The 25,655-nt window shown below is 40.0% G+C and overlaps 3 protein-coding genes across 3 annotated transcripts; all 3 read right to left on the reverse strand.

Annotated features, from left to right (window-relative positions):
* Positions 1–272: 272 nt before the first annotated feature.
* On the reverse strand, positions 273–7,879 carry LOC122197082 (uncharacterized). The gene is made up of 4 exons (XM_042900541.2): positions 7,684–7,879; positions 5,803–5,904; positions 649–710; positions 273–447 (listed from the first exon to the last, which is right to left on the reverse strand). The coding sequence occupies exons 1-4, from the start codon at positions 7,831–7,833 to the stop codon at positions 273–275; spliced, it is 489 nt and encodes a 162-aa protein (XP_042756475.1). The 5' UTR covers positions 7,834–7,879.
* A 6,767-nt stretch (positions 7,880–14,646) lies between these two features.
* LOC111886478 (ubiquitin-conjugating enzyme E2-23 kDa) lies at positions 14,647–16,879 on the reverse strand. The gene is made up of 6 exons (XM_023882724.2): positions 16,609–16,879; positions 16,415–16,494; positions 15,549–15,663; positions 15,420–15,472; positions 15,200–15,328; positions 14,647–14,956 (listed from the first exon to the last, which is right to left on the reverse strand). The coding sequence occupies exons 1-6, from the start codon at positions 16,650–16,652 to the stop codon at positions 14,826–14,828; spliced, it is 552 nt and encodes a 183-aa protein (XP_023738492.1). The 5' UTR covers positions 16,653–16,879; the 3' UTR covers positions 14,647–14,825.
* Positions 16,880–17,695: 816 nt separating this feature from the next.
* Positions 17,696–18,331, reverse strand: LOC111886492 (uncharacterized). The gene is made up of 2 exons (XM_023882746.2): positions 18,098–18,331; positions 17,696–18,007 (listed from the first exon to the last, which is right to left on the reverse strand). The coding sequence occupies exons 1-2, from the start codon at positions 18,329–18,331 to the stop codon at positions 17,696–17,698; spliced, it is 546 nt and encodes a 181-aa protein (XP_023738514.2).
* Between the last annotated feature and the right edge of the window lie 7,324 nt (positions 18,332–25,655).

The raw sequence follows: 25,655 nt of genomic DNA on the forward strand, positions 1-25,655 counted from the left end.
CAGTCATTTTACGTCTGCGTTACTTTTTTTGTAGGGCTCTGGTCTGAATTATGTAGACAGCGAAGGCGGACGTCTCAAGGGAACTAATATTTTTTTTTTAATTTAATATTTTTCTTTTTTCTTAATTTAATATGTAGACAGCGAAGGCGGACGTCTCAAGGGACTAACAAACCATCTACTGAGTCGACACAGGCATGTTTTCAAAATTCGAATAATATTTTTCTTTTTTCTTTTTTCTTAATTTAATATTTTTACGTTTGTGACAACAACTTTTATCTTCTGTACCCACCCGTGGAAGACACTCTTGTGGACTTGTCGCTTGCTCCAGAAGCCCCTTCAAAATCGTCGATGGTCCCGCTAGCTCCGCTGTCGGAAATCCAGGTATTTCTCACTTCATATTGATACTGAAGTGAATTTACAACCCCTGTAAAAGCAAAACTATTTATGCTATGATCACAATTGATCAGAGTCTTTTTAATGATGGATTGATAATAATCTTTCTAATTCAGTCACCGCTGCATTGGATAAACAAGATTTTAAGTGTTTTTCTAGCTATGTTAACTAATTACATTGTGTGTAGATGTTAATTAGGTTTTATGATCGAATTTTGCATTTTGAGTTTTAAAGTTAACTGCTTACGATAAATACCTTGTGAAACTGCTGTAAAAATGAACCAGTACTAAACAAATTGGAGATTTGTTTTTTATAATCTAAAATCACATAAAAGAATTGCAAGACACATCTGATCACCTGCACAGATTGAGTGTAAAGATGAAGGATTATGACTTTAGTTGTGCTTGTTCAAATGATTTCAGATAAAATTGCAAAACTTTTCCCATCCCTGTTTGGGCAACCATCAGCAATATTGGTGCCAGGTGAATCTAATGAATCAGGATCTGCCTTGAAGATAGGAGTTGTGTTGTCAGGAGGACAAGCACCAGGAGGGGATAATGTTATATATTTGGGATGTTTGGTTAGGATTTTGAACTACCATTTCCTATTGTTCATATTTTTCATACTTCATATGATAGATTGAAGGATTGACTAGTAAACATCAACAATATTGGTGCCAAGTGAATCTAATTAGTAAAGAAAGTTGAAGGATTGACTAGTAAACATAAAAGTAGAATGAAAATGACAAGTGATTTTGTGTTGTGTTTACAGGGTTGATGAAATCGAATAACTCTCGAGTTAGAAGTGGAAAAGAAAGCTCAAGCCGAAAGAGATAAGATGCTGAAAATGCAAGTGTTGTATTCTTCATTTCAATGGTTAGTATGAAACATAGAGTAGATTAGATGAATGCAAATTTATATATTGTAAGAAATAGAATCGTATGACATTAAAGTTTATGCAATGGATTGTATTTTTTTTTGTATATGATATTTTATTTCTATTATGACACATTAAATGCAAATTTAATTTAAAAATTAATAAATATAAAAATATATATTTTTTTAAATATCTAAATTTATGATACGCAAAAATGTGTGTCATCTTCATTTATGACATTGCCTTTCTTGACAGCGACTTTCTTGATACGCATTGCGTGTCATTAACATGCGCGTCGTAAGGTTACGACACGCGAATGCGTGTCGTCTTCCTTTATGACAGGGCCTTCCTTGATACGCATTGCGTGTCGTAAACGCGCATCGTAAATGCGCGTCGTCTCTCTTTATGATAGGGCCTTCCTTGACGCGCATTTGCGCGTCGTCTGAGCCTTTTACGACGCGCAATGAGCGTCGTAAAAGGCTATTTTTCTAGTAGTGATAAGTAGAGAAATCAACATAAATAAAGAGATGAGGAGAAGATACATACCCATCACCGCATCAAGTGTTGCACGAGCCTCCTCGACCGTCAGTTGAAAAGCCCTACTCCTCACCACAAGCGCATCTGCCTTGCCATGGCGACCATTAGTAATCCATAGAGTTGTTGGATCGGGTGCTACCACTGGTTCTGTTGCTGCCAAAATTGGAAAATAGACCTTCTTGTGGCCCCTCTGATTACAATAGAAGAAAATCAGATCAGATATCAGGGTGGCGGTGGTAGTAGTAGCGGTGCAATCCCTACTAATATGACTTGTCCAGCCGCACTTAAAGCAACCAAAACCATCCACCCTTCACGCCCCATCGCGCGTCTTGCATCACTTTCCACAACAGCTCTAGTCCTGTTGGTCGCTCGATCTCGAATCGAATACCTTGGGACTCTTGCCCGAACCGACCAAAACCTGATACTGATCCGACTTCCTCTTCCTCTCCATCTCTAGATCGATATCCCTATCTCTGGATCTCACAATCATATCATCCAGTGTATTGCAATTGGATCAGCTCACGAACTGCCGAATATCGCGCCTCAACATCTCATGGTATCTCGCCTTCTTCATCTCCTCGTCTGCCACATACTACGGAACCAACAATTCCTTATCACAGAACATAACGGTGATCTCGGCCACCATCTCAGTAGTCTGGCGAAGGTCCTAGAACTCCCTCACCAACTGTTGTACCTCAATCACCAGTGCAAACTCAGCTCGAAATCTAGTCACAAAATCATCCCATGCCATCGAATCAACCATCGCATCACCGACGGAATACCTAACCTCCTCTAACCAATCTCGAGCTCTGTCTTTCAGAAGACAGGAAGCAAGTATGACCTTTCACCCCTTAGGACAACTGCTAGTGCGGAAGGCGTTAGCGACATCCATTATCCATCATCTGCTCGTGATCAGGTCCTTCTCCCTAAAGTCCTTCGGAGCCCCCACATTCTTGGAACTCACAGAAGGTCAACGTGAGAGCTCCCATCAATGCCACCATCTCAGACCGAAATTTGCTCAAACGCTCATACAAAATCTCCATAATTCCTTCCTTGACTATACCAAAGATCACATGAGTTTGCTTAAGTATGATTCGGGTAATATCAGACGAAATGAACTCCCGCTTCTGATCATCTAACTGCCCGACTCCAGATACCGAGCCTAAACCCTCACAGCACCAGAACCACTAACCGGTCTTCCTCGAAGGGTCACCATACTAAAAATATACCATTCAAACCATCAGAACATGCATAAATAAATACCGACGAGTCTCAGACTCTACAAGCTTCCTGGTTTCATCACAGCTCTCCTTAGATCGAGTACAAATCCTCTGCTTCCAGTAGTACGGGCCCATACTACCTTCTAGATCTATATGTACTTTCCTCAAGGATTGTTGTTAATCCTCCAAGTTACTCCTTATGTATATATACAATCCTCAACAAGACAAGGCTCCCAGCGCTAAATCTCTTCCTAGGCATCTCCTACGGCAATCACCACACCACTCTCCATCATCAGCGGTAGAAGGAAATCCCACTAACTCCCTCTAACTAGCTCACAAATACTATTACATATCATTGACACCATATAATTTTTCGAATGAAAGGTCTCACACTACAACGGTTGGACTCAAATAAGAACTGCACAATAGAGTTAAAACCTAACCTTTTAAAATTATTTAGTCTCGGTAATATGTAACTTATTATATTTGCTTACTAGTTAGTTGAAGTTAATGTGAACTCCTAAAAATCACAAAGCAGACAACATTCGGGCATCGAGTAATCGGAACACGCATAACCTAAACAGGCCATCCTATCACCGACTGATCAATACTAGCATGCAAGTCTACAAGCTCATACAGTAGGCATATAAAGGCATATCTCCTAGTATTCTATCATGCAAAACCTGAGTTGATCCTTAGCCCTAACTATCATGCGATTCATAGATTCACACATCAAAGCATATCATAAAACAAGTATGGGTATTTTGGGAAAACTTAATTGAGCTCAATCGAATGCACGCACCATACCCTTTTTCTTTATCAGGAAATCCTTTTATAAAACATTTATTTATGAAAATTCTACCAAACCCTCGGTTTGAGTTCAGACACACCCAAGAGTATGCCCGAATCCCTTAAACTAAGGCTCTAATACCAACTTGTAACCTCCCAAAAATTAAGACTAAAAATTTCAATTTTTAAATTAATAAAACTATTATCCAAAGCAAAATCATAGTAACCATAGAGAATCAAAGTGTATCAATAAACATCCAAGTACATCAGAGTAATATAAAATACGGAACAATGTGGTGTGTTCACTAAAATCATCTCAGACTCTTCCCCTTTGAACTAAAAGTACCTAAAACATAAACTGAAAACCGTACATACAAAGCTTAGTGAGTTCCCCCAAATACCACATACCATACATATCAAACATATAATTGGACCCGCCCGTCATCGGGCCCTGTCCGGTATACATACAACATTTAAATACATGCAAAAATCACAAAGATAAATAGAATACAATATAATCATCAGGCCCCGTCTGGCATCGAGCCCCGCTCGGTATACATATAAACACATAACAATTGTAAGAGTCACACAAAAAATAACATCCTAAACATAATAAATCATGGGTCAGCATTGGTGCCTTTGACCCGCAAAACACAGTGAGGAAACTCACCTCAAACTGCTGAATCTCTTAGATAAAATCTCGTATGCTGGTCCAGAAAATCCCCGCTAACATCATCAACAATACCCAATTAATAGTTGGGTCTTAATTTAAAATCAAGAGTCTAGATCACTAGTCCAACATCTAGGGTAAAAGACCATTTTACCCTTTTTACTACTTGGCCCAAAAGCACGGCCCAACCCATTTGCTCCCTAGAGGTCCAATTTCCTAAATGGAACCCAAAGCCCAAAATGGCCCAATCTAAGAAAGCCCAAAGTCTAGGAATTATCCATATGAGCTGAGGGGCCAAGCCTAAACGAAACATAGCCCAAAGACCCAAGCCCACAACTCCTTCGGCCCACAGCCCAGGGTACGCTCGGCATACCAGGCTCGTAAGCGATCGATTTAAAAACGGGTTAGCAGCCAGTAGGCTCAACGTACCCAGGAGTACGCCTCACGTACTGTCCTAATCCCAAACCTTTGGCCAACCGACTTAATTACTTCAGAACTTATCATCCAATCCACAAAATGACATCCTATTAAAGCCCTAATCCATAAAGTCGAAGGCTTTAAGCCTTTGCATGGCTAAGAACACCCCAAGGTCCAATTCTAGCATCTTAGCTCCATAAAATGAGACATCAAATTTGCATGGTTGCACAAAACCCATCAAGGTGACATTTTTATGCATTAGGGTTCTCTAAAATGTCTAGATCTAGGGACTAAGCTCATGGGGTAACCTTTACTCACAAGGAAAAACAAAAGGGACTAAAATAAGCCATAAATCACCCTAAACTAGATCTACACAAAGAGTTGTCAAGCTAATAACTTTTTACCTTCAATAGTTTGCAAAAAATGTGACAACTTTGGATCTCTAAGGTTCACTCCAAGCAATGAATCTTCAATGACCTTCTATCTCTTCAAAATGCACAAGAAAACACTAATATCCTTCACAAGAGCTCAAGAACACTAAAATGATGGCTAAGGGTCGAGATTAGGGTTTATGAGATATGGAGGCTGATAAGAGGCAAGGCTTAAGGGATATAATGAGCTTATATAGGGGTAAAACCCTAAATATTAGGTTTTCTAACAGACCGAAGTATGCACCGCGTTTTCCCACGTACGCCCAACGTATGTGGGTGCATCCGCGATCCATCGAAGAGCTAATACGCTCAGCGTACCCATAGGCTACGCCCCGCATACTGAGTTAGGGACCAAAATGAAAGGTTTTTGCATAAAGAGTAAAAAAGGGAAACATACCAATACTTTTGAATGTTACATACCATCCTAAATTTTAGGAGATATATATACATCCACCATTTTCTTAATGACCTTGTCAATCAGATCAACATCATGAACAGTTGCAATGGTCTGAGCACTTTCTTCTTCCACACTGATTCCAAATTCTTCTTCAAGTCCCATCACAATTTCAACCTGTTTACACCAACATTATGAATAAACTGGTTTGAACATTGATAGCTTGATTATTTGTATATATTTTAGCAATCCTTATCTTTTACTTTTAGCATTTTTAATATTCTTTTTGCATTAAATCGTTATATTAATTGTTTTGAATATTTTTACTCGTTTATGCTATTTTTGTGCAGATTTGTATGAGCAAGATGGTATTTTGGAGCATTGTTAAAGCCACACTGAATGCCTTGCAACCACGATTGAAATCTCGTAGCAAAATCCGGGAGCGAAAAGAAAAACAAAGCGATATAAATTAATTTTTCGGATTTTGACAGCTTTACGCGGCTTTCTTCAAGAGATCAGACGAAGGGGGCAAACGATGTCCGATTGAGCTGAAAATTTACAGGAGTCTTCACAACTCATCAATATTCGACCTCACCAAAAAGAAATGGATTTGGACTAGTTTTGATATAGTTTTTTCGGCCTTGTGAATGCTAGCATCAAATTTTGGCCGCCCAATAGAGCAAATTTATTAGCTCATATTTGAATTTCCAGCGGCCCATGATCTTTATTAATTCAGAAGCCCAAAAAAAGGAATTTCAGCTCATTTTGAGAGTAGCCCACTTTGGAACTCATTGTGTTGTGCTGGGAATTGAAACGCAAGCATAAAAAGATGCAGTAGGGCATCTTCATTTTTTCGCCGGCAGAAAGAAAGAAGTAGACGGCGCGGCGCCTCTTTGGTGTCTCCATTTTATTTTTTCCTAATTTTTTTGTTTTATTTTTGGAGAAATTATGATTTAACAGTCATAATTTGTTAATGAGTTATTTATCTTTTTAATTAGATTAGGTTAGGTTGAGTTTTGTATTAATACTTGGATTATGAATGAAGTTTTTGGAGCAACAAGAAGTGACGATTTCAAGAAACTTTGTCATCTTCATTTAATAATCGGTATTGGTATAATTTCTATTATTATTATTATTATTATTATTATTATTATTATTATTATTATTATTTTGTCTAGTTAGTATTTATTTTCAATATTGAGTGAATCTGTGGAACAATAAATTGATTAGGAATAGTTTTGTGTGGTTTTGATAGCATGCTATGAAAATATTTTCTAGTAAAACATCTATTTATGTTCATATGTCTTTAATCAAGAGTTTAGATATGCGAATGTTTAATTAGTTGGTTAATTTCTTGATTATGTAATAGATCTTCAAATTAACAAGCAACAAATGGTTCTTGTGATTGTTTTTCTTTCACACAATCATGAAAATATTTTCTCCAACATGGTAGTGAAAGCATTTTGACTCCTCTTGGATTTGACGACTTTTTAGTTCTTAAAGCTACTTAATTTTGCTTCATGAAAATTATGACGTTAACTAAGAAAATGTATTATAAGCTTCTCTAACCATTGTATTAACTAAAAAATGTCTATGTGATCTCAAGCTTCTTAGATTCTATAGCCAAATTAGTATCCATTAAACCCATTGCACCAGAAAATTATGATGATTAGTCAAATAGTTTAACTTGCGATTTATCTCAATATTGGAACGTTTTATTTTATAGATTTTGTATTTTTTCCATTTTAGTTATTTTTGTAAAACAGTTTTTATCGCATTTAACATTATACGAAAAACGCCCCCTTTTCATTTTTTTTATTTCATAGAAATTGAATGCATAGATTTGATTCGAATCAATCCCTGTGGATTCGATCCTTATTACCACTACTACAATTCATAATAAAGAAAAAAAACACTATATCAAGATTTTCAACCATAATAAAGAAAACAAAATACTATATCAGGATAATCAACTCCAAGTGAAGCAAACTTGGATTCTCCCGTGACAACATAGTCTTCTGGTACTGGAAGTTGCTTCCCAACTATGGTAATTAGAGGCCTTGGTAAGTGCCTGTAAAAAGCAATGACTTTTAGCAAATAAAGCATATAATGAAGCTATACACCAAATGAAATCATGTTCTTGGCCCGGTCCTGCAACCCATAGTGAAGGATTAATCCCAAAATAAAAAACAACAAATCATCAAATTGGAAAATATTAGGCCAAACTATCTAAACATACCTTTGAGGCTTTGAATCATAGGGAAAATGGAACTGAAAGATGTGAAAATGATGAAAATACATACCTCCTAAGCAGATTAGTACCATAGTTTTCTAATGCAAATGGTCACAAAAGAAAAACAATTTTAGTGAAAAAAACCATTTCCAAATAAGTTTCATAAGTGAGTATACACTGGTAAATCTGGAAAAAAAAATCAGAACTTCATGGACTTCAAATAAAGATGACCAACTGGTTCAGCCTTGCCTTCATTTGATTGGATTTTGAAACACGAATAACATAATGAAACTTACTACATTACACATAACCACAAATGATATCTGGAGGGCATTTGGATATTATGAAATTTCCCAAACCGCTTCAATCATACGAAGATTTGAAGACCGTGTGTAACGACCAAAAAATTTCAACCAATTTAAACTTTTTAAAAACAACCCATTTTCTTAATATTATTACAAAAAGGTTTTCAATACAATTATTATCAGAGTCTTCCCAGAATCACATCATAAAACATAATCATGAGGAGCAGTACGATCACGCCTTCGCCTTGCCACGGTCTCCTGAAGAACCTGAAAAACATTAAACCACAACTGTAAGCCCGAAAGCTTAGTGAGATATCCCCAAAATACCAACCACATATACCATACACGCATAACATGCCATATCATATCCGATCATAGAACAACCATGCACTTCGGGTCTACTGTGTGACTGGTCCGCCGCACCGGCCAACAGTCCACCTGGTCCACCCTCCGAGTCTAGCCATATACATCGAGTCTGCAGTGTGATTGGTCCGCCCGCACCGGGCCTTCAATCCACCTGGTCCACTCTCTGAGTCTACAGTATGACTGGTCCGCCCGCACCGGGCCTTCAGTCGGCCTGGTCCACTCTCCGAGCCTCGGCACGTCTGGTCCGCCCTCTTGGGGCCTACAACCTATCCGGACCGCTCACTGGGCCTTCGGGACAACCGGTCCGCCCTGGGTATCTTGGCCTACAGCACAAAGCAGGACCCGCCTCAACCCAACTCCAGTCCAAACAACCATGTGCACATAAACATACAATCATATAACAATTCACAGTCAATAAGCCGATCAAACAGATCACATAACATATCATCATCCTAACCAGGATACCGACCTAACCGGTCACTAGCATAGCATCACCCTACATATCATGATACCGACCTCAACCAGGTCTCTAACATATACCATCCTAGCTACCAGGATGCAAACATATCAAACCAATAACATAACAACAAATACCTGGATCTCAATCCGATAAAGGGTCGGCCTTGGTGCCTTAGACCCTGTTGATATAGTGACGATAACTCACCTCGCACTGCCGAAACTCTGAACTGAAGAAGCAGATTCTCGAATCACCGACTCACCGAAAATCCTGAACTAGCCAACATAGCACAAATAATCATTAGGCTAAGCACAATACTCTTCCAAGGGTAAATTGACCATTTTACCCTTAACTCAATTCGGCCCAACACTAGGTAAGCTCCCAAGCCCACCAATGGCCCAAAGTCCAGAAGTCCAAGGCAAAGCCCACTATTGGCCCAATTTACTAAATTGGGCCCACCCCACCAAATGGGCCTAAACTCATGATCCATAACAACCAATGGGCCCACAATACGCTATCCATAATGTCCAGTCTCAGCCTAAAATCCAGCAGCCCAATAACAACCCAAACTATAAGGCCCAAATTGAAAATGCCACAGATGGGGTACGTTGGGCGTACCCTTCTTGGTACGCTGGGCGTACAACAATGCTCGCAACATGGGATCGGGACACTGGCCCGCTACGCTGGGCGTACTCATAGGTTACGCGGGGCGTAACCTCACAGCTCAACAACATCACATAACGTCTTAATGGTTAAAGCTCTTAAGCCCATATTTCAGATCCTTAGGCCAAATATGCCTAAGATTCATAAAGTCTCAAACTTTATCACTTGGGACGTCCATAAAGCTCTTAATCCAAGGTCTTAATCCATTAAGACCCACATATCTCACACATGGAACAACCACAGCCCTTGGGACCTTATTTTTCTCACTCAAGACCTCTCCAAAGGTCTGAAAGGACAGATAATCTCGACCAACTCAAAACATGCATCAAGATGAGGACTTTTGGGTCAAGAATGGTGTCAAAGCTTCACAACACATAGATCTACACAATATGAATGTCAAGCAAGAAGCTTTATACCTCAAATAGGCTCCAAAGGATGATGTCTTCCCAGATCTATAAGCTCCAGCCGTTCCTCTCCTTCTTTGACAACTTCTCCTTTCTTCCTTTATGCTCTCCTTTGCTAATCCAAGCTTTCCAAGATCAAACACACCCAATCAAGGAGGTGGGACGGCTATCTTAGGGTTTCTGAGGTTAAGAGAGTGATTATGGGGGCTAAGGAGGAAGCCTTTATGTTCTTTATATAGTGGTTGCCTTAAAATTAGGGTTTTGGGGATTCTGAGAGTACGCTGGGCGTACTTTTAGTACGCTAGGCTTACTCACCCAAACACCCGCGTTTCTTCCTCCACTACGCTGGGCGTACCCAGCATGATCCCTTTTTCATGCATGGTCTTCCCTTTTCCACTTTTCCCATAAAAGGACCAACATTACCCTTTCTCTTAAATCTCAGGGACTCATACATAAATACTTTTAGGAACGGGGCGTTACACCGTGAAGATACAGAAGCACAAATCTTTCAAAAAATATCAAATAAAAAAGAAAAGAACTACAGAAAAAATAACAAACGATGGATTTTAATAGCCCTAATTACAGAAAATCCACCTTTTTTCGCTCTTCTCTCAGTTGATTCTAAGTGGTGTTGGACCGCCGGAAGAAGTATCAGACGCCTCGTGATCAAGTGAGAATCCGAGAGAGAGAGAGAGAGAGAGAGAACGCAACAACATATATTACCTGCAAATCCATGTGGAAAGCCTTCTTCGTTCCTAATAGATCGGTGGTGTTCTGGAGGTTCAATGGCGAGAAAAAACTAGAAGAATCGCCTCCAATAGTAGTTCACCCAAAACTCACACAATAGATTTGCTAGAGAGTGATGGCGACGTTCTTGACTATGCGTTTCAAAAAACCGGTTGATATCATTGGAAAACAACGACAATGGTCAGTAAGGTGGTGGAAGAATGCGTATGAACGGCTAAAATCAAAGGGGAAGCCGATTTGAGGGAGCTAGCAAAATACCAGCCAAGGAAAAGAAAACCAGCCTCTCAATGGAAAAGCAATATGAGTCAGCTCAAAACTTAATATTATGCATAAAGTTATTATATTTTGGATAACCATCACTATTGCCATCATTATATTTTGGATAATTATCACTATTGTTGTAACATCCCAAAATTTAAGACCAAAAATTTCATTTTTAATTTAATAATCATAAAACTAATTATCTGAAAACATCCGTAGTATCAACTCATATCAAAACCAATGTATCAATAGTCAAAACATGTCACGATTAAAAAAATATTAGAGTATAACTCCCAAAGATCTCATGTGCGGAAATCATGGTGTGATGCACTGCAATCATGTCGACTCCTTTCCTTTCGAAGAAGAAGTAACTGAAACCAAAATTGAAAACCATAAGCACAAAGCTTAGTGAGTTACCCCATCATACCACATACCATACAATAAACATACTACCTAGCATATCCGTGTGCTGGCCTACCCCTTCAGTCTCTTTCAACTGGTAACCGCCTAGCATATCAAGGTGTTGGCCTACCCCTTCGGTCTCTTTCAACCGGTTACGGGGACTATTTCACTCCTACCATTTCCAAATAATATTCTAGCTTATAAACACATAGTCACATACTGCCTAGCATATCTGGATGCTGGCCTACCCCTTCAGTCTTTCGACCGGCTATGGGGACTATTTCACCCCTACCACTACCACGTACTAACATAGCATACAAGCACATAAATCTCAACAGATAGTGGCATACCAGGCAATTATCACAAAGACAATCATATCTGCTATAATCAGCTACTAGTGGGCCGACATTGGTGCCTTTGATCCACTTCTACTGGAAGGTAACTCACCTTAAATGTTGTTGTAAAGTAGCTGAACAGTCCCTGACTCTGAAACCAACCCCACACAAACTCCTACACACAAAAGATTTCCTTTAATTACCCTTTCATACTCATAACCCCTTAAGGGTTAACTTTGGTCAAAGTCAAAGTCAAAGTCAACACTCTGGTCAAAGTCAACATTCCAAGTTGACTTAACTCGCCGAGTTGGCCCTTCAACTCGCAGAGTTCCATAAATCATAAAACCCTGAAATCCTGATCTAAATCGTTGAGTTCTTTCATGAATTCGTCGAGTTCCTCCTATCAACAGAATCGGTACTTTACAGAATTGGGACACTTCGACTCAACTTGCCGAGTTCCTCTATGAACTCGTCAAGTTCTTCAGTCTGTTAGGCCTTCTTAATGCATTGAGCCATTATTCTTCGAATCTAAGTCTCATATTCCAGATCTGGGTCGAATACACATCTAGGAGGGTAAAGTTTCCAACTTTACCCATTAAAACCCATCCTGGAAGAAATAAGCTTTAACCCTAACGTAGAATGGCTTAGATCCAACTTCAAAAGCCATCAAAACTTCAAGATAGACCATGTGGTCATAGATCTGGACTCTAGGGACGATTTGGTCACATAAAGTTCCTATATTTATTTGCATGCATGACCTACTTGGCTCAAAAGACCAAAAAGATGGTCTAAAAGTTGCATGGGACTTCCATGGCCATATAGTTAGCACCTTTATGCCATGAAGTCCCCTCAAGACCCTAGATCTGAAGGGTTTGCCCACATAGGACGTCCAAATCCCAAAAACCAACATACTTGGACCAAAACATGAAGAAAACATCCTAAAACTAGATCTAAGCATGTTATAGACAAGGTATGAGCTTTATACCTCAGATGAACCAGAAATGAAACCCAACTTCTGGATCTACTCTCCTCCTACACGTCCTTGCTCTTTCTTCAAGTACCTTCTTCTTCAAAATCACCAAGAATGCACAAAAGTTGGCTCAAGACTCTCAAAAGTGAATTATGGTTTCGAGGCCAGGGTTTGGGACAATGGAGGCTGAAAATGAGGCCAACTTATGAGGGTTAAGATGTTTAAATAGGGTGCAAAACCATGAAAATTAGGGTTTCATGCTGCCAGCCTACTCGTTGAGTTGAGGCTTCTCAACTCGTCGAGTAGACTTCGTAACTCGCATCCCAATCCATCTCTACTCGATGAGTTTGGGGCCTCTAACTTGTAGAGTATCTATACAAAAATGAATAATTATGAATTAAATACATACCAAGAACCAGACGTTACAATTGTTATCATATTTTGGAAACTTTACAAAAGTTACTATATTTTGGATAACTCGGATAACTATCACAAAAGTTACTATATTTTAATTTTCTTTTTCAATTTTTATATTCAGAATATGATGTCACAAAATAGTCTTGTTATCATACCATGTAAGCATGTTACGTTATTAAAACTGACACATCGACATCTTAAATCATATGGCAACGTGGTTGAGAAGTTCGAATTGTAACAATATGTTAAAAGAAAGTGTCCAAATTGAGGGAAAAAACTTAGTGTCAAAGTCAAATTTTTTTGAATTTACCCTTAAATTAATGTCGAAAACATTTCAAAATTATACATATTAGAATGGTAATAGGTCTTGAGCATATTAGGATAGGTCCATTTACGTTGTGTATTCGGGAGGTTTTTAAGGAGAGAAGTGAAAAAATAAATAAATAAAGAAAATTATGTTTACTTTTTACTTTTTTTTGAAAAAAAAAAAAAAGAAATGTCTAATTTTTAAAATGAAAAAAATTGAAAATAAGGAAAATCATGTTTACTTTTTCTTTTTTGAAAAAAGAAATGTCTAATTTTTAAAATGAAGGAATTTGGAGAAAAATAATCTACTACAAATATAAAATTTGATCGTTATCAATTTCACCTTTCATAATCACGATTTTTTAATGCATCTCAAATACGTTTGCCCTCCATCATTAAATGAGTCCAAAATCATGGTTTTCCTTTCTTTTCTTTCAAACTCAAACTCACATCAATACAATATATCTTTCTATTTTACTCTATTTCTTTCCCCTCTTTTTCTTTATTAAACTCAAAAACACAAAGGTTAGTTTGCTTGTCCTATGAAGATCCAGGCCTCATAATACTTCCCTATCCGAAAAGACTCGTCCTCGAGAGTCTTCGTCATCTCCCAAGGTTTAAGTTTTCTGTCATAATCTTCGAGATATAAACTTTTTTACTCCACTTTCGGTGCAACATGGTATTTATCGTAACTTTTACAATAATAGATCAAGACTATACTTGCATTGCAGACCTCACTTTTGGTTCAAGGACTTTCAATGAAATCAGCAACATAAAGCGACTTAAAATGTGAATCACGTTTTTGATACGACGATGACTTCATCAAAATCAACAAAAGAGAGTAATAAAGCAAAATATGATAACTTTTCAAAGTTGAAGCCTTTTTCCCTCTCAGCGACTAGATTATAACTTGGACGAAAAATACATTTCCACTTTATGCAATTAAAAGTAGAGGTTGTGACTTGTGAAGTTATAACTTGTACGAAAAAAAAACATTTTTCATTTTAAGCAATTAAATGTCACAATGTTCCGGAAAACAAACCGCATAGCATCTGACACAGAAACTTTAGAATTAATCAAATATAAACAACAAATGTTACAAAAGACACAAGTTTTTACATGAATTATTCCAGCAAATTGCCTTTAGAGGGCTAAATGTTTTTTTTTTTTTTTTAAAACTTAAAAAGACTAGTTACGATGTACATAGGAACATGAACATGAAACAAATGCATTCAAGGGTCGGCTTTTCCAGCTACTTCTTCATCACTAGACGCGTATTCAGCTTCACTCAGTTCCTCATCACTCGATTGCTCTTCAGGCACAGCTCCAGCATCCTCTGGCTTTGCATATCTCTCACAGTACTCTGATAACAAATTAAACACAAATCTTCAATTCACCCACTTCCAATTTTATTTTTAGGGACCCTACTTTTATAGTTTATACGTATGCCTATAATCTATATTATAATTACAGTTTTACCCTTTGTCATCGTAATGTACTCTTTCGCTTTAAGGCAAAATACCCTCGATCATTAGAGACCAAAAATCAATACTATCAGCATTTGTTAATTATGGGAAGATTTCCGCTCAATTGATTTTGTACTTACCTTTAACTTTTTGTTCATATGCAGTTCTGTCTCTCATCATTAGTGCTGCAGCATCTCCATTTAAGGGATCAGATGGATTCGGGTACAAAAGAAGCTGAGGAAGAAACACTTCAAACACATTCACAAGATCTGCAGATTAGAGACAATAATTCATTAATCACCAAAAAAAATTTGTAAATTGTAAAATAGAACACATAACAATGGTGATAAGTTGATTTACCAAACATCGGGCTCCATGTCTGATTAATAACATCTAAACAAACCGATCCCGACCTGCAAAAAGTCACATTTGTTGTTGACAATAATTAATTTTTGGCAAACCACTGTAATTAGAGCTAAAGAAGCTCACATTTCATCCACATTTGGATGGTAGATTTTGTTGATGAAACCAATTGAAGGAGATTTGTATGGATATGCATCAGGTAGCTCCACCCTTATTCTCCAAACACCTCCATCATAAGGACCTGACACATCATCAATGGTCAATAATAACTAAATCTTTTATTGCAGTTTTGACAATTAATCATAAATTTCGGGAAGTGGGATAGTCATGTAAAGAGAAAGAACTCAAGATTATATCAGCATTATGATTAATTTGCAAGGGACAAAAGATCACACGAACACAATGTTCACATGACTCAACAAAAACACACAATATTTACATGGTTCAACAATTTGCGTACATCCAACTTGGTTACAAAGAGTACGCTAGAAAAACAAGGCATCAAAAATCGTCACATAACCATTTTGTAAAAAATTTGATCGAGCTATTGTCTAAATCATAGTCCAATTTGCATAACAAAAAGATATTGTATCAACATAACAGTAATGTTAAGTGTATAATGAGACAAAGGACCCTGGACCCATATTTTAATCCCTGATCATTGCGAACTTGGGAAAGTGGAATCGAATTGATAAATAAAGAACATAAAACACATAAATTCCTGAAGGGATTCAATTAGGTTCATTTAACCCAACACTGAACACAAATTTATGGGGTTTCAACTATGCGAGCAACATGTCAACACAATGGAATAACAGAACCAAAAGTAACATGATATACCCACAAAGATAACATTTTTTTTTCATCTACTTTATGTTCAGATGAATACCCATAAAGTTTTACAATCAAATCAACTGAAAAATAAGGAGATTTTCGTTCATATATATCAGAAAAGCAAAATAATAGCAGAAACAGATGGATATGAAACGTACTGTCTTTTGGTCCATGAAACTGTACATAAAACTCTTGCATACCATCATTGATCATATCTACTTTATAATCACCCATCATCCTAATTCACGAGATGAATCAAAAAAAAAAGCAATAAGTTGAGATTCTTGAACAAATATACCCAGAGGAAAAAAAAAAGTAAAAGAAATTTAAGTGGTTGAATTCGTTGAATTACAGCTTCATCAAATCCATCTCCCGTCGCTTGCTCGGTGAAGACATTTTTTTAGTTAATAGGAATATAAGATATGATGTATTGGTTCGTTAGTGATTTTGATGAAAGTAATTTGCAGATTGAGGATGTGTTTTGAGTGTTTTTGGGTGGTGGATGGCGTGCGGGGAAGAGAGATGAGGATTCTTTGAGAAAGAGAGAGAAAAATGAAGGCGGTTCAGACAATCAATGAGTGAAAGCAGGACTGAGTAGATTCTTTTTTAATCTCCAAAGAAGCATACGATCAGATCATCACTTTGTCGATAAAATAATAAAAGGATTTTTTTTTTTTAAATCTAAAAATAAACAGAGATAAAGTCACCGCTACGTTTATATGAATTTTTTTTCAATATATTTTGCAAAAAACAAACAAGATTTTTTAATTACATGATTACACCTAAATTACTTCTAATATTTATTAGGGGATAATACGTTAGAGCACTAGATGTGGGCAACTAGATGTAACATCATTTTGGTGTAACATCATTTTGGTGTCACATCACATGCCACATCATCAATGGTATTATAACACCAAGTGGGGAAATTGTCACCATGTTGTATCTTGTTATGACAACTTTTTTTTTCCATTTTATAATTTATTTTGTATTTTTTTTCTAATTTTTTTTTTAATTTAGACAAATATTTTTTAAATATAACATAATAAATAAAACATAATGTTTAAAAATTATAAATAACGTATAATAATTTTTAAAGATTAAAATTAACATAGAGATTAAATTACACTTAACATCCAAATTCAAAAAAAAAATATAACATCTAAATTCAAAAAAAAAAAAATACAACGCTATTCATTATCGTCATTGTTACCATAGAATATATAATCCGTCAAGTCTTCTCGAAGTTGTCTGTGTTTATTTGCGTCATGAATGTCAACAACGCGATGCAAATAATCTACTGTTCCTGATTGAAACTGAACGTGTCTAGGCTCCGTTGGCATATAGTGTGCAATATTTCGCCATTTATCTTCTACTACCATGTAATGCATTATGATACATGCATACATGATATATCGTAAAGTTTCTAAATCCAATGGTCATGCTGGATGTTCGACTATATGCCACTTCGCCCTCAACACTCCAAAAGCACGTTCCACATCCTCACGTGCTCCTTCTTGTTTTCTCTTAAAAACTTTATCTCGTTTTTCAACCGGGTGGCGGAATGCCTTCACGAATGTAGAATACTGAGGATAGATTCCATCTGTAAGGTAATATCCATATTTGTATTCGTTTCCATTCACTGTGAAAGGAGCATCTGAGGCTTTTCCATTAAAAAGATCGTCGAATATTGACGACTGATCAAGAACGTTGACGTCGTTGTTGGAACCCGCAACCCCAAAAAATGCATGCTAAATCCATAAATCTTGAGAAGCAACAGCCTCTAAAACCAACGAAGGTTATCCGTGATGACCACTTGCGTATTGCCCTTTCCATGCTACCGGACAATTTTTCCATTTCCAGTGTGTGCAATCAATGCTTTCGATCATTCCGAGAAACCCATGGCGCTCTTCATGCGTTGCATACAATTCTTGAAAATCATGCAACGAAGGTTTCCGCAAATACACGTCTCCAAATGTTTCAACAACACCCCTTGACAATGTATACAAACTCTCCCTTGCGGTTCTTTCGGACATTATCATATAGTCATCCATGGTGTCGGGTGACTCCCCCATAGCCATCAAACGAATGGCCGCAACACATTTATGTAAAGTTGTAAACCCTCGTCTACCTCTAGCGTCATATCTCAATTGGAAAATTTCATACCTAAACATATATTAACTACAGTTTAAAAATATATTGTATATGTTGTAAAATTAAAGAAACATGTACTAGATTTTTTTGTATAAAAGTATAATAAAGAAGCGATGCCGGCTTTTCAAGGCGTTGGCGATCTGTAGGAACACATCCCTACTCAAACGAAATATTCTTTTGAAGTCTTTCGACCCGTATACATAATTATCCGCAAAGTAATCACGATATAGATGTTCGTGTCCTTCCTCACGATTTCTATTTAACATCTGTAACGACCAAAAAAAATTTAAACAAATTTTTAACTTTTCAAAAACAACCCATTTTCATAATGTTATTACAAAAATGTTTTCAATACAATTATTATCAGAGTCTTCCCAGAACCACATCATAAAACACAATCAAGAAGAGTGGTACGGTCATGCCTTTGCCTTGTCACGGTCTCCTGAAGAACCTGAAAAACATTAAACCACAACTGTAAGCCCGAAAGCTTAGTGAGATACCCCCAAAATACCAACCACATATACCATACACGCATAACATGCCATATCATATCAGAACACAGAACAGCCATGCACTTCGGGTCTACTATGTGACTGGTCCGCCGCACCGGCCAACAGTCCACCTGGTCCACCCTCCGAATCTAGCCATATACATCGAGTCTGCAGTGTGATTGATCCGCCCGCACCAGACCTTCAATCCACCTGGTCCACTCTCTGAGTCTACAGTATGACTGGTCCGCCCGCACCGGGCCTTCAATCGGCCTGGTCCTCTCTCCGAGCCTCGGCACGTCTGGTCCGCCCTCTTGGGGCCTACAGCCTATCTGGACCGCTCGCTGGACCTTCGGAATAACCGGTCCGCCCTGGGTATCTTGGCCTACAGCACAAGGCAGGACCCGCCTCAACCCAACCCTAGTCCAAGAACCATGTGCACATAAACATACAATCATATAACAATTCACAGTCAACACGCCGATCTAGCAGATCACATAACATATCATCATCCTAATCAGGATACCAACCTAACCGGTCACTAGCATAGCATCATCCTAAATACCAGGATACCGACCTTAACCAAGTCTCTAACATATACCATCCTAGCTACCAGGATGCAAACATATCAAAGCAATAACATAACAACAAACACCCGGATCTCAATCCGATAAAGGGCCGGCCTTGGTGCCTTAGACCCTGTTGATATAGTGAGGATAACTCACCTCGCAACTGTCGAAAATCTGAACTGAAGAAGCGGATTCCCGAATCACCGCCTCACCGAAAATCCCGAACTATCCGAAGCAGCAAAACAATCATTAGATCAAGTACAATATCCTTCTAAGGGTAAATTGACCAATTTACCCCTTAACTCAATCCGGCCCATGACTAAGGCCCACAATCAATTTATGAAAGGCCCAACACTATATAAGCTCTCAAGCCCACTAATGGCCCAAAGACCAAAAGTCCGAAGCAAAGCCCAATATGGGCCCAATTTACTAAATTGGGCCCACCTCACCAAATGGGCCTAGACCCATGGTCCATAATAATTAATGAGTCCACAATACTCCATCTATAATGTCCAGTCACGGCCCAAAATCCAGCAGCCCAAAAAGAAAACCCAACAGAGGGAGTACGCTAGGCGTACCCTCCTTGGTACACTAGGCGTACAACGCTGATCGCGAAAAGGAAACGGGACACAGACCCACTACGCTGGGCGTACGCCTATGTTACGCGGGGCGTAACCTCGCTGCTCAACAAGTCCACATAACTTCTTAATGGCTTAAGCTCTTAAGCCCAAACTTCAGATCCTTAGGCCAAATATGCCTAAGATTCATAAAGTCTCAAACTTTATTACTTGGGACGTCCATAAATCTCTTAATCCATTAAGACCTATCTATCTCACACATGGAACAACCACAACCCTTAGGACCTCATTTTTCTCACTCAAGACCTCTCCTAAGGTCTGAAAGGACAGATAATCTCGACCAACTCGAAACATGCATCAAGATGAGGACTTTTGGGACAAGAATGGTGTCAATACCTCACAACACATAGATCTATTTAATATAAATGTCAAGCAAGAAGCTTTATACCTCAGATAGGCTCCAAAGGATGATATCTTTCTAGATCTATAAGTTCCAGCCGCTCCACTCCTTCTTTGACAAGTTCTCCTTTCTTCCTTTATGCTTTCCTTTGCTAAATCAAGCTTTCCAAGACCAATCACACCCAACAATGGAGGTAAGACGGATATCTAGGGTTTCTGAGGGTAAGGGAGTGTATATGGAGGCTGAGGAGGGAACCATTATGTTCCTTATATAGTGGTTGCCCTTAAAATTAGGGTTTTAAGACTCTGAGAGTACGCTGGGCGTACTCGACCTTGCACCCGCGTCCATTTAATCATTACGTTGGGCGTAACCCAGCCTACGCTGGGCGTACCCACGCGTGTCTCATGCATGTATGGATTACATTACCAACCTTTTCCATTAAGGGCCATAAATGCCAATATCTTCAAAGTATCATAACTCCCTCATTTTAGCTCTGTTTTCGATGAACTTTATATCCACGAAGAGGTGGCGGGAAGCCCTACGCTTCTAGATACATACCCTGGTCCGAAACCTTCTAGGATGAAACCCATTTCCGATAAAAGGACCAAAATACCCTTCCTCTTAAATCCTGGGGACTCATAAATAAATACTTTAAGAACGGGGCGTTACAATTCTCCCCTACTTAAATTAGGCTTTGCCCTCGAAGCCTACGACAACTCGAATCCAGAACTACTCCCGCAATGCACCACCTGGCATTAACCAGACCAGGTTCCTCAAGACCCAACCACCGAAACCCAAAACCCAACTTTCCCTTTCTTGCGGTGTTCAGACCACCGTTTCAAACTGGCCACCGGCCTCATCCTCTGATAACCACACTTATCAACTGAATACCACTCCATGATACATCACTCGCTCCAAAATGCAACAATCTCTCAACTCATACGAGCTAGAAAAATCCATGAACCACCGGAATTCCCGGTTTGAGCCCAACTTATCTACTCCATGTTGACAGGATGACACGTCCTTCAGCCTCAGAGCAATTCCCATGAGTTCTCCACCGCAGTCTCATACCCATGTTGGACTGGCTCTAGCACCTTCGGGTTGGGAAAACCCGATACACTGACGACACCTCCAAACATCCCCCAGGATGAATTTCCACCACGTGAACCAAAATCAGACTGGAAATCCAAGATTCCATCCCTGCATTCCTTCTGAGCCTCAGCAAACATCCAACCCGAATGTGATTCCATACCATAGCTGCCGACACACTGCTCATCAACCATGATTGGAACACCCCAATTATAACTCTGCACTACTGCTTTCGCTTCCGTGAACTTACACTCCCTCTCGGAGCTACATTCCTTTCCCTTCCCTTACCAAGGAAATCCACTTGGCTGCCTTGACACTACCACAAGTGCCACGGTGCTCACTCAATACTACACCATTCTCTTATAGCATAACCGCTATCCTATGCACCATACATGCTCTGGATCCACTCGCAATGACTCTCAAGTCCATGCTCTACCTTCCACCCACCATGATCAATACCCGGGGCCAGACCTTCTAACGCTAACATATCGCGACATACACAATCCATTCCCCCGTACCGATCTAATGGCACATGCAGAGTCTTCAGCATGACTGGACCGCCTTACCAGGCCTTCAGCCAATCTGGACCACTCTCAGAGTCTTCAGCATGACTGGACCACCCTCCAAGGACCTTCAGCCTGACTGGACCGTTCTCCGAGCCTTCGACCTGACTGGTACGCCTACCGGCCTTCAGTCTATCCGGACCGCTCAACTAGCATTCATCATTCTGAGTTATCCCTCTGGGAAACTTTCCCATGCATACTGTTCTAGCCTTCTAGGGGTTCCGAACTCTATCTCCATCCTACATACTCAATCTCGGCCCGATTCCAGGCCTTCCACAATCAATCACCCTAGGTCTGCATCCCGCCCCGCACGCCTGCCACTTACTCATACCAGCCTACGCTATTGGCTGACAGAAACACTGCTGAATCCCAAGCAGCTAATCAACCTCTCATGCTCATTGATCTTCCGGAGAATTCTCCAATTCTCCCCCACTTAGAGCACTGACTATCAACCACTGGTCGCCATCACTGACCTCCCTCAACAATCCTACACAACACAAACACTTACACGCGAACTGATTCCCACTAGCACGAGCAACCTTCACAAAAATCACATATCAACACTGATCATCCCTAGCTCGAAAGAAACTCGATCTTCGGCTAACCACTCCTCAAACTGCAGATGCTACCCGACATTTAGACCAAATGCCATATTTCCACTAATAACCCTCATGAATGATAACCAACGAAATTCCCAACACTAAACCCATAACCATACCATAACCCTCAAAGAACAACTAATACCATACCGAAAACCATACAACGAGACTAGCGGATAAACAATATTCCACAATAATCACCAGATAACAAGACATCAAGAAAGAAACATACTCGCAGCTGCATCCGGCACTGCTCTGACCTCCTCCGGTGTAAGTTGAAAAGCACGACCCTGATCCCTTGGGGGCTCTGCTCCACCCTGACCTCCATCCGTGATCCTCAAAGTGGCCGGTGCTGGAGCCTGCACCGGTCCTGCAGCAAGCTGTGGACAGTTGACCCTCAAGTGCTCAACCTGATGACAATGATAACAAATCCTCAAGTCCCGACCCGGGGCTGCCTGCCGACAATCCCTAGCATAGTGCCCCTCCTTTCCGCACTTGCAGCATGCACCACCGGACCTACAAACTCCGGTGTGACCCTTCCCAAACTTGCCACAAGTGTGGCTGATCTGATCTCCCAATCTAGAATCAACGGTCTTAGACCGTTTCGGCGCCGGCTGCGACTGTACCGGAGCCTGCCTCAGCTCTCGCAACTGCAACTCAATCTCCAACTCACGCCGCCTGGCGACCTCCTGCAATTCTAACAAGGTCTCGCACCTCTGCGTAGACACAAACTGCTTGATATCCCTCTTGAGCATACTCAGATATTGGGACATCTGAGCCTGCTCCAAAGCGAACTTAGGGCAAAACATCGCCCTCTCAGTGAACATCCTGGTGATCTCCGTCACCGACTCCGAATCCTGCTTCAGCTCAAGGAACTCCTGAGCCAATCTCTCCCTCTCAACCCGCGGAACATAACGAGTGCTGAACATCTCTCGGAACTGATCCCATGAAACCGCAGCTCTCTGCGTATCCGAATATGACCCTGTGGTCAATCTCCACCAATCCTTCGCCCCGAGCCTTAACAGGTTCAGAGCACACCTCACCCTCTGATCAGCAGGGCACGAACACGTGAAGAAACACCCCTCCACGTCCGACAACCATCTCATAGCAACAATCGGGTCCTGAACTCCATCAAAGGTAGGAGGCTTCGTATTATCGAAATCCCGATACTGAAAACCTCGACCGACTCCTCCCCCTGCCGCTGCTACAGCCGCTGTAGTCGCCGCGGCAGCCGTCTCTATGAGTGTTGTATAACGCTCATCAAAATACTCAATCATGGCGGTCTTGATCGACCCAAACAGTTCCGGCAACTCGGCCCGGAACAATGCAGCAACCTCATAATGTAGGATCTCGCGAATCCTAGCGTCCAACTCGCCTGTGCTCATCTGACCAATAACCTCGGGCGGTACTGACCCACCCTGACCGCCCTCTCCGGCTCCCGATCCTGACCCGGATCCGCTCCCAGCATGCCTCGTGACCACCATACTGAAAAACACCACAAGATCTCAGATACTTCCCACTATCCCGGGAACCAACTCCCAACCCAACCCTAGAGGTCATGGTTTCCCTGATACGCGTATGGGTGCTGTGCTTTCAGTAGTACGGGCCCATACTACCTTTCACACCTACCCATATTTGTATGAAGTACTACCACAACACCCTAGTGAAAAACATACATAACAAGCGCTCAATCCTCACTCTTAGAGGAACACTGGAAATCTCCCACATAGGAACCCTAGACTAGCAGGCATCATAAATCAGGCAACATTATCATGAAATCCTGAAGATCTCTAGCCTAATACTAGCATGTTGCTCTATTAAAGCTCAAAAACAAATATCATGTATGGTATTTTGGGGTTACTTACTGGCTCCGGCTGATCGTACCTCCGCGTCCTCCTTTTACTCATTTTGAAAACCATTTTAAATTCTCTTTTAAAAACTCTCCCTGATTTGAGTCTGGATTCACATGAATGTTCCTCCAATTCACTCAAACCAAGGCTCTGATACCAACTTGTAACGACCAAAAAAATTTAAACAAATTTTTAACTTTTCAAAAACAACCCATTTTCATAATGTTCTTACAAAGAGGTTTTCAATACAATTATTATCAGAGTCCTCCCATAACCACATCATAAAACACAATCAAGAGGAGCGTTATGATCACGCCTTTGCCTTGCCACGGTCTCTTGAAGAACCTGAAAAAACATTAAACCACAACTGTAAGCCCGAAAGCTTAGTGAGATACCCCCAAAATACCAACCACATATACCATACACGCATAACATGCCATATCATATCAGAACACAAAACAACCATGCACTTCGGGTCTACTGTGTGACTGGTCCGTCGCACCGGCCAACAATTGTAACATCCCGATATATCAAGAGTAGAGTTGAAGGGCTAAAAGAGTAAATCGGGAAAGAGCGACTCGGCGAGTCCATGGGTGGACTCGGCGAGTAGAGTCGCGACTTGGTCGCGTGTTAAGTAGCCGACTCGACGAGTCAGTAAGATGGACTCGGTGAGTAGGCGCTGAATGGAGAAAACCCTAATTCTCGGGGTTGAGCCCTATATAAGGAATATTATGTTTCCTCCCCAGCCTCCTTATCACCCCTTGAGTCCCATAAACCCTAATTTTGTGGAGAGACCCCATTGTTGAGAAAATTGGAGCTTGGAGAGGTGGTTGTTGAAGAGATCTTGAAGAGGAAGAGGCTTAGATCAAAGGGATTTGCAAGGATTAGGGTTAATCTTCTCTTGGGTTTCCTTTTTGAGGTATCATTCCATTTTTGAGCTATTATTGTCTAGAATCTTCTTTTTGGGGGTGTTAGGAATCATATCTTTTGGGGTTTTGGAGTTTAAAGGTTAGATCTGAGGTTGCTACCTCAGATCTGGAGTGGAGAAGGGTTGGAATGTCTGAAAGTCCCTGTGTTCAAGTGTGTAGTGAAGCTATCATGTCCCAAAC

This window comes from Lactuca sativa, chromosome 3 (assembly GCF_002870075.4).
Source record: "Lactuca sativa cultivar Salinas chromosome 3, Lsat_Salinas_v11, whole genome shotgun sequence".
Classification (NCBI taxonomy): Eukaryota; Viridiplantae; Streptophyta; class Magnoliopsida; order Asterales; family Asteraceae; genus Lactuca; species Lactuca sativa.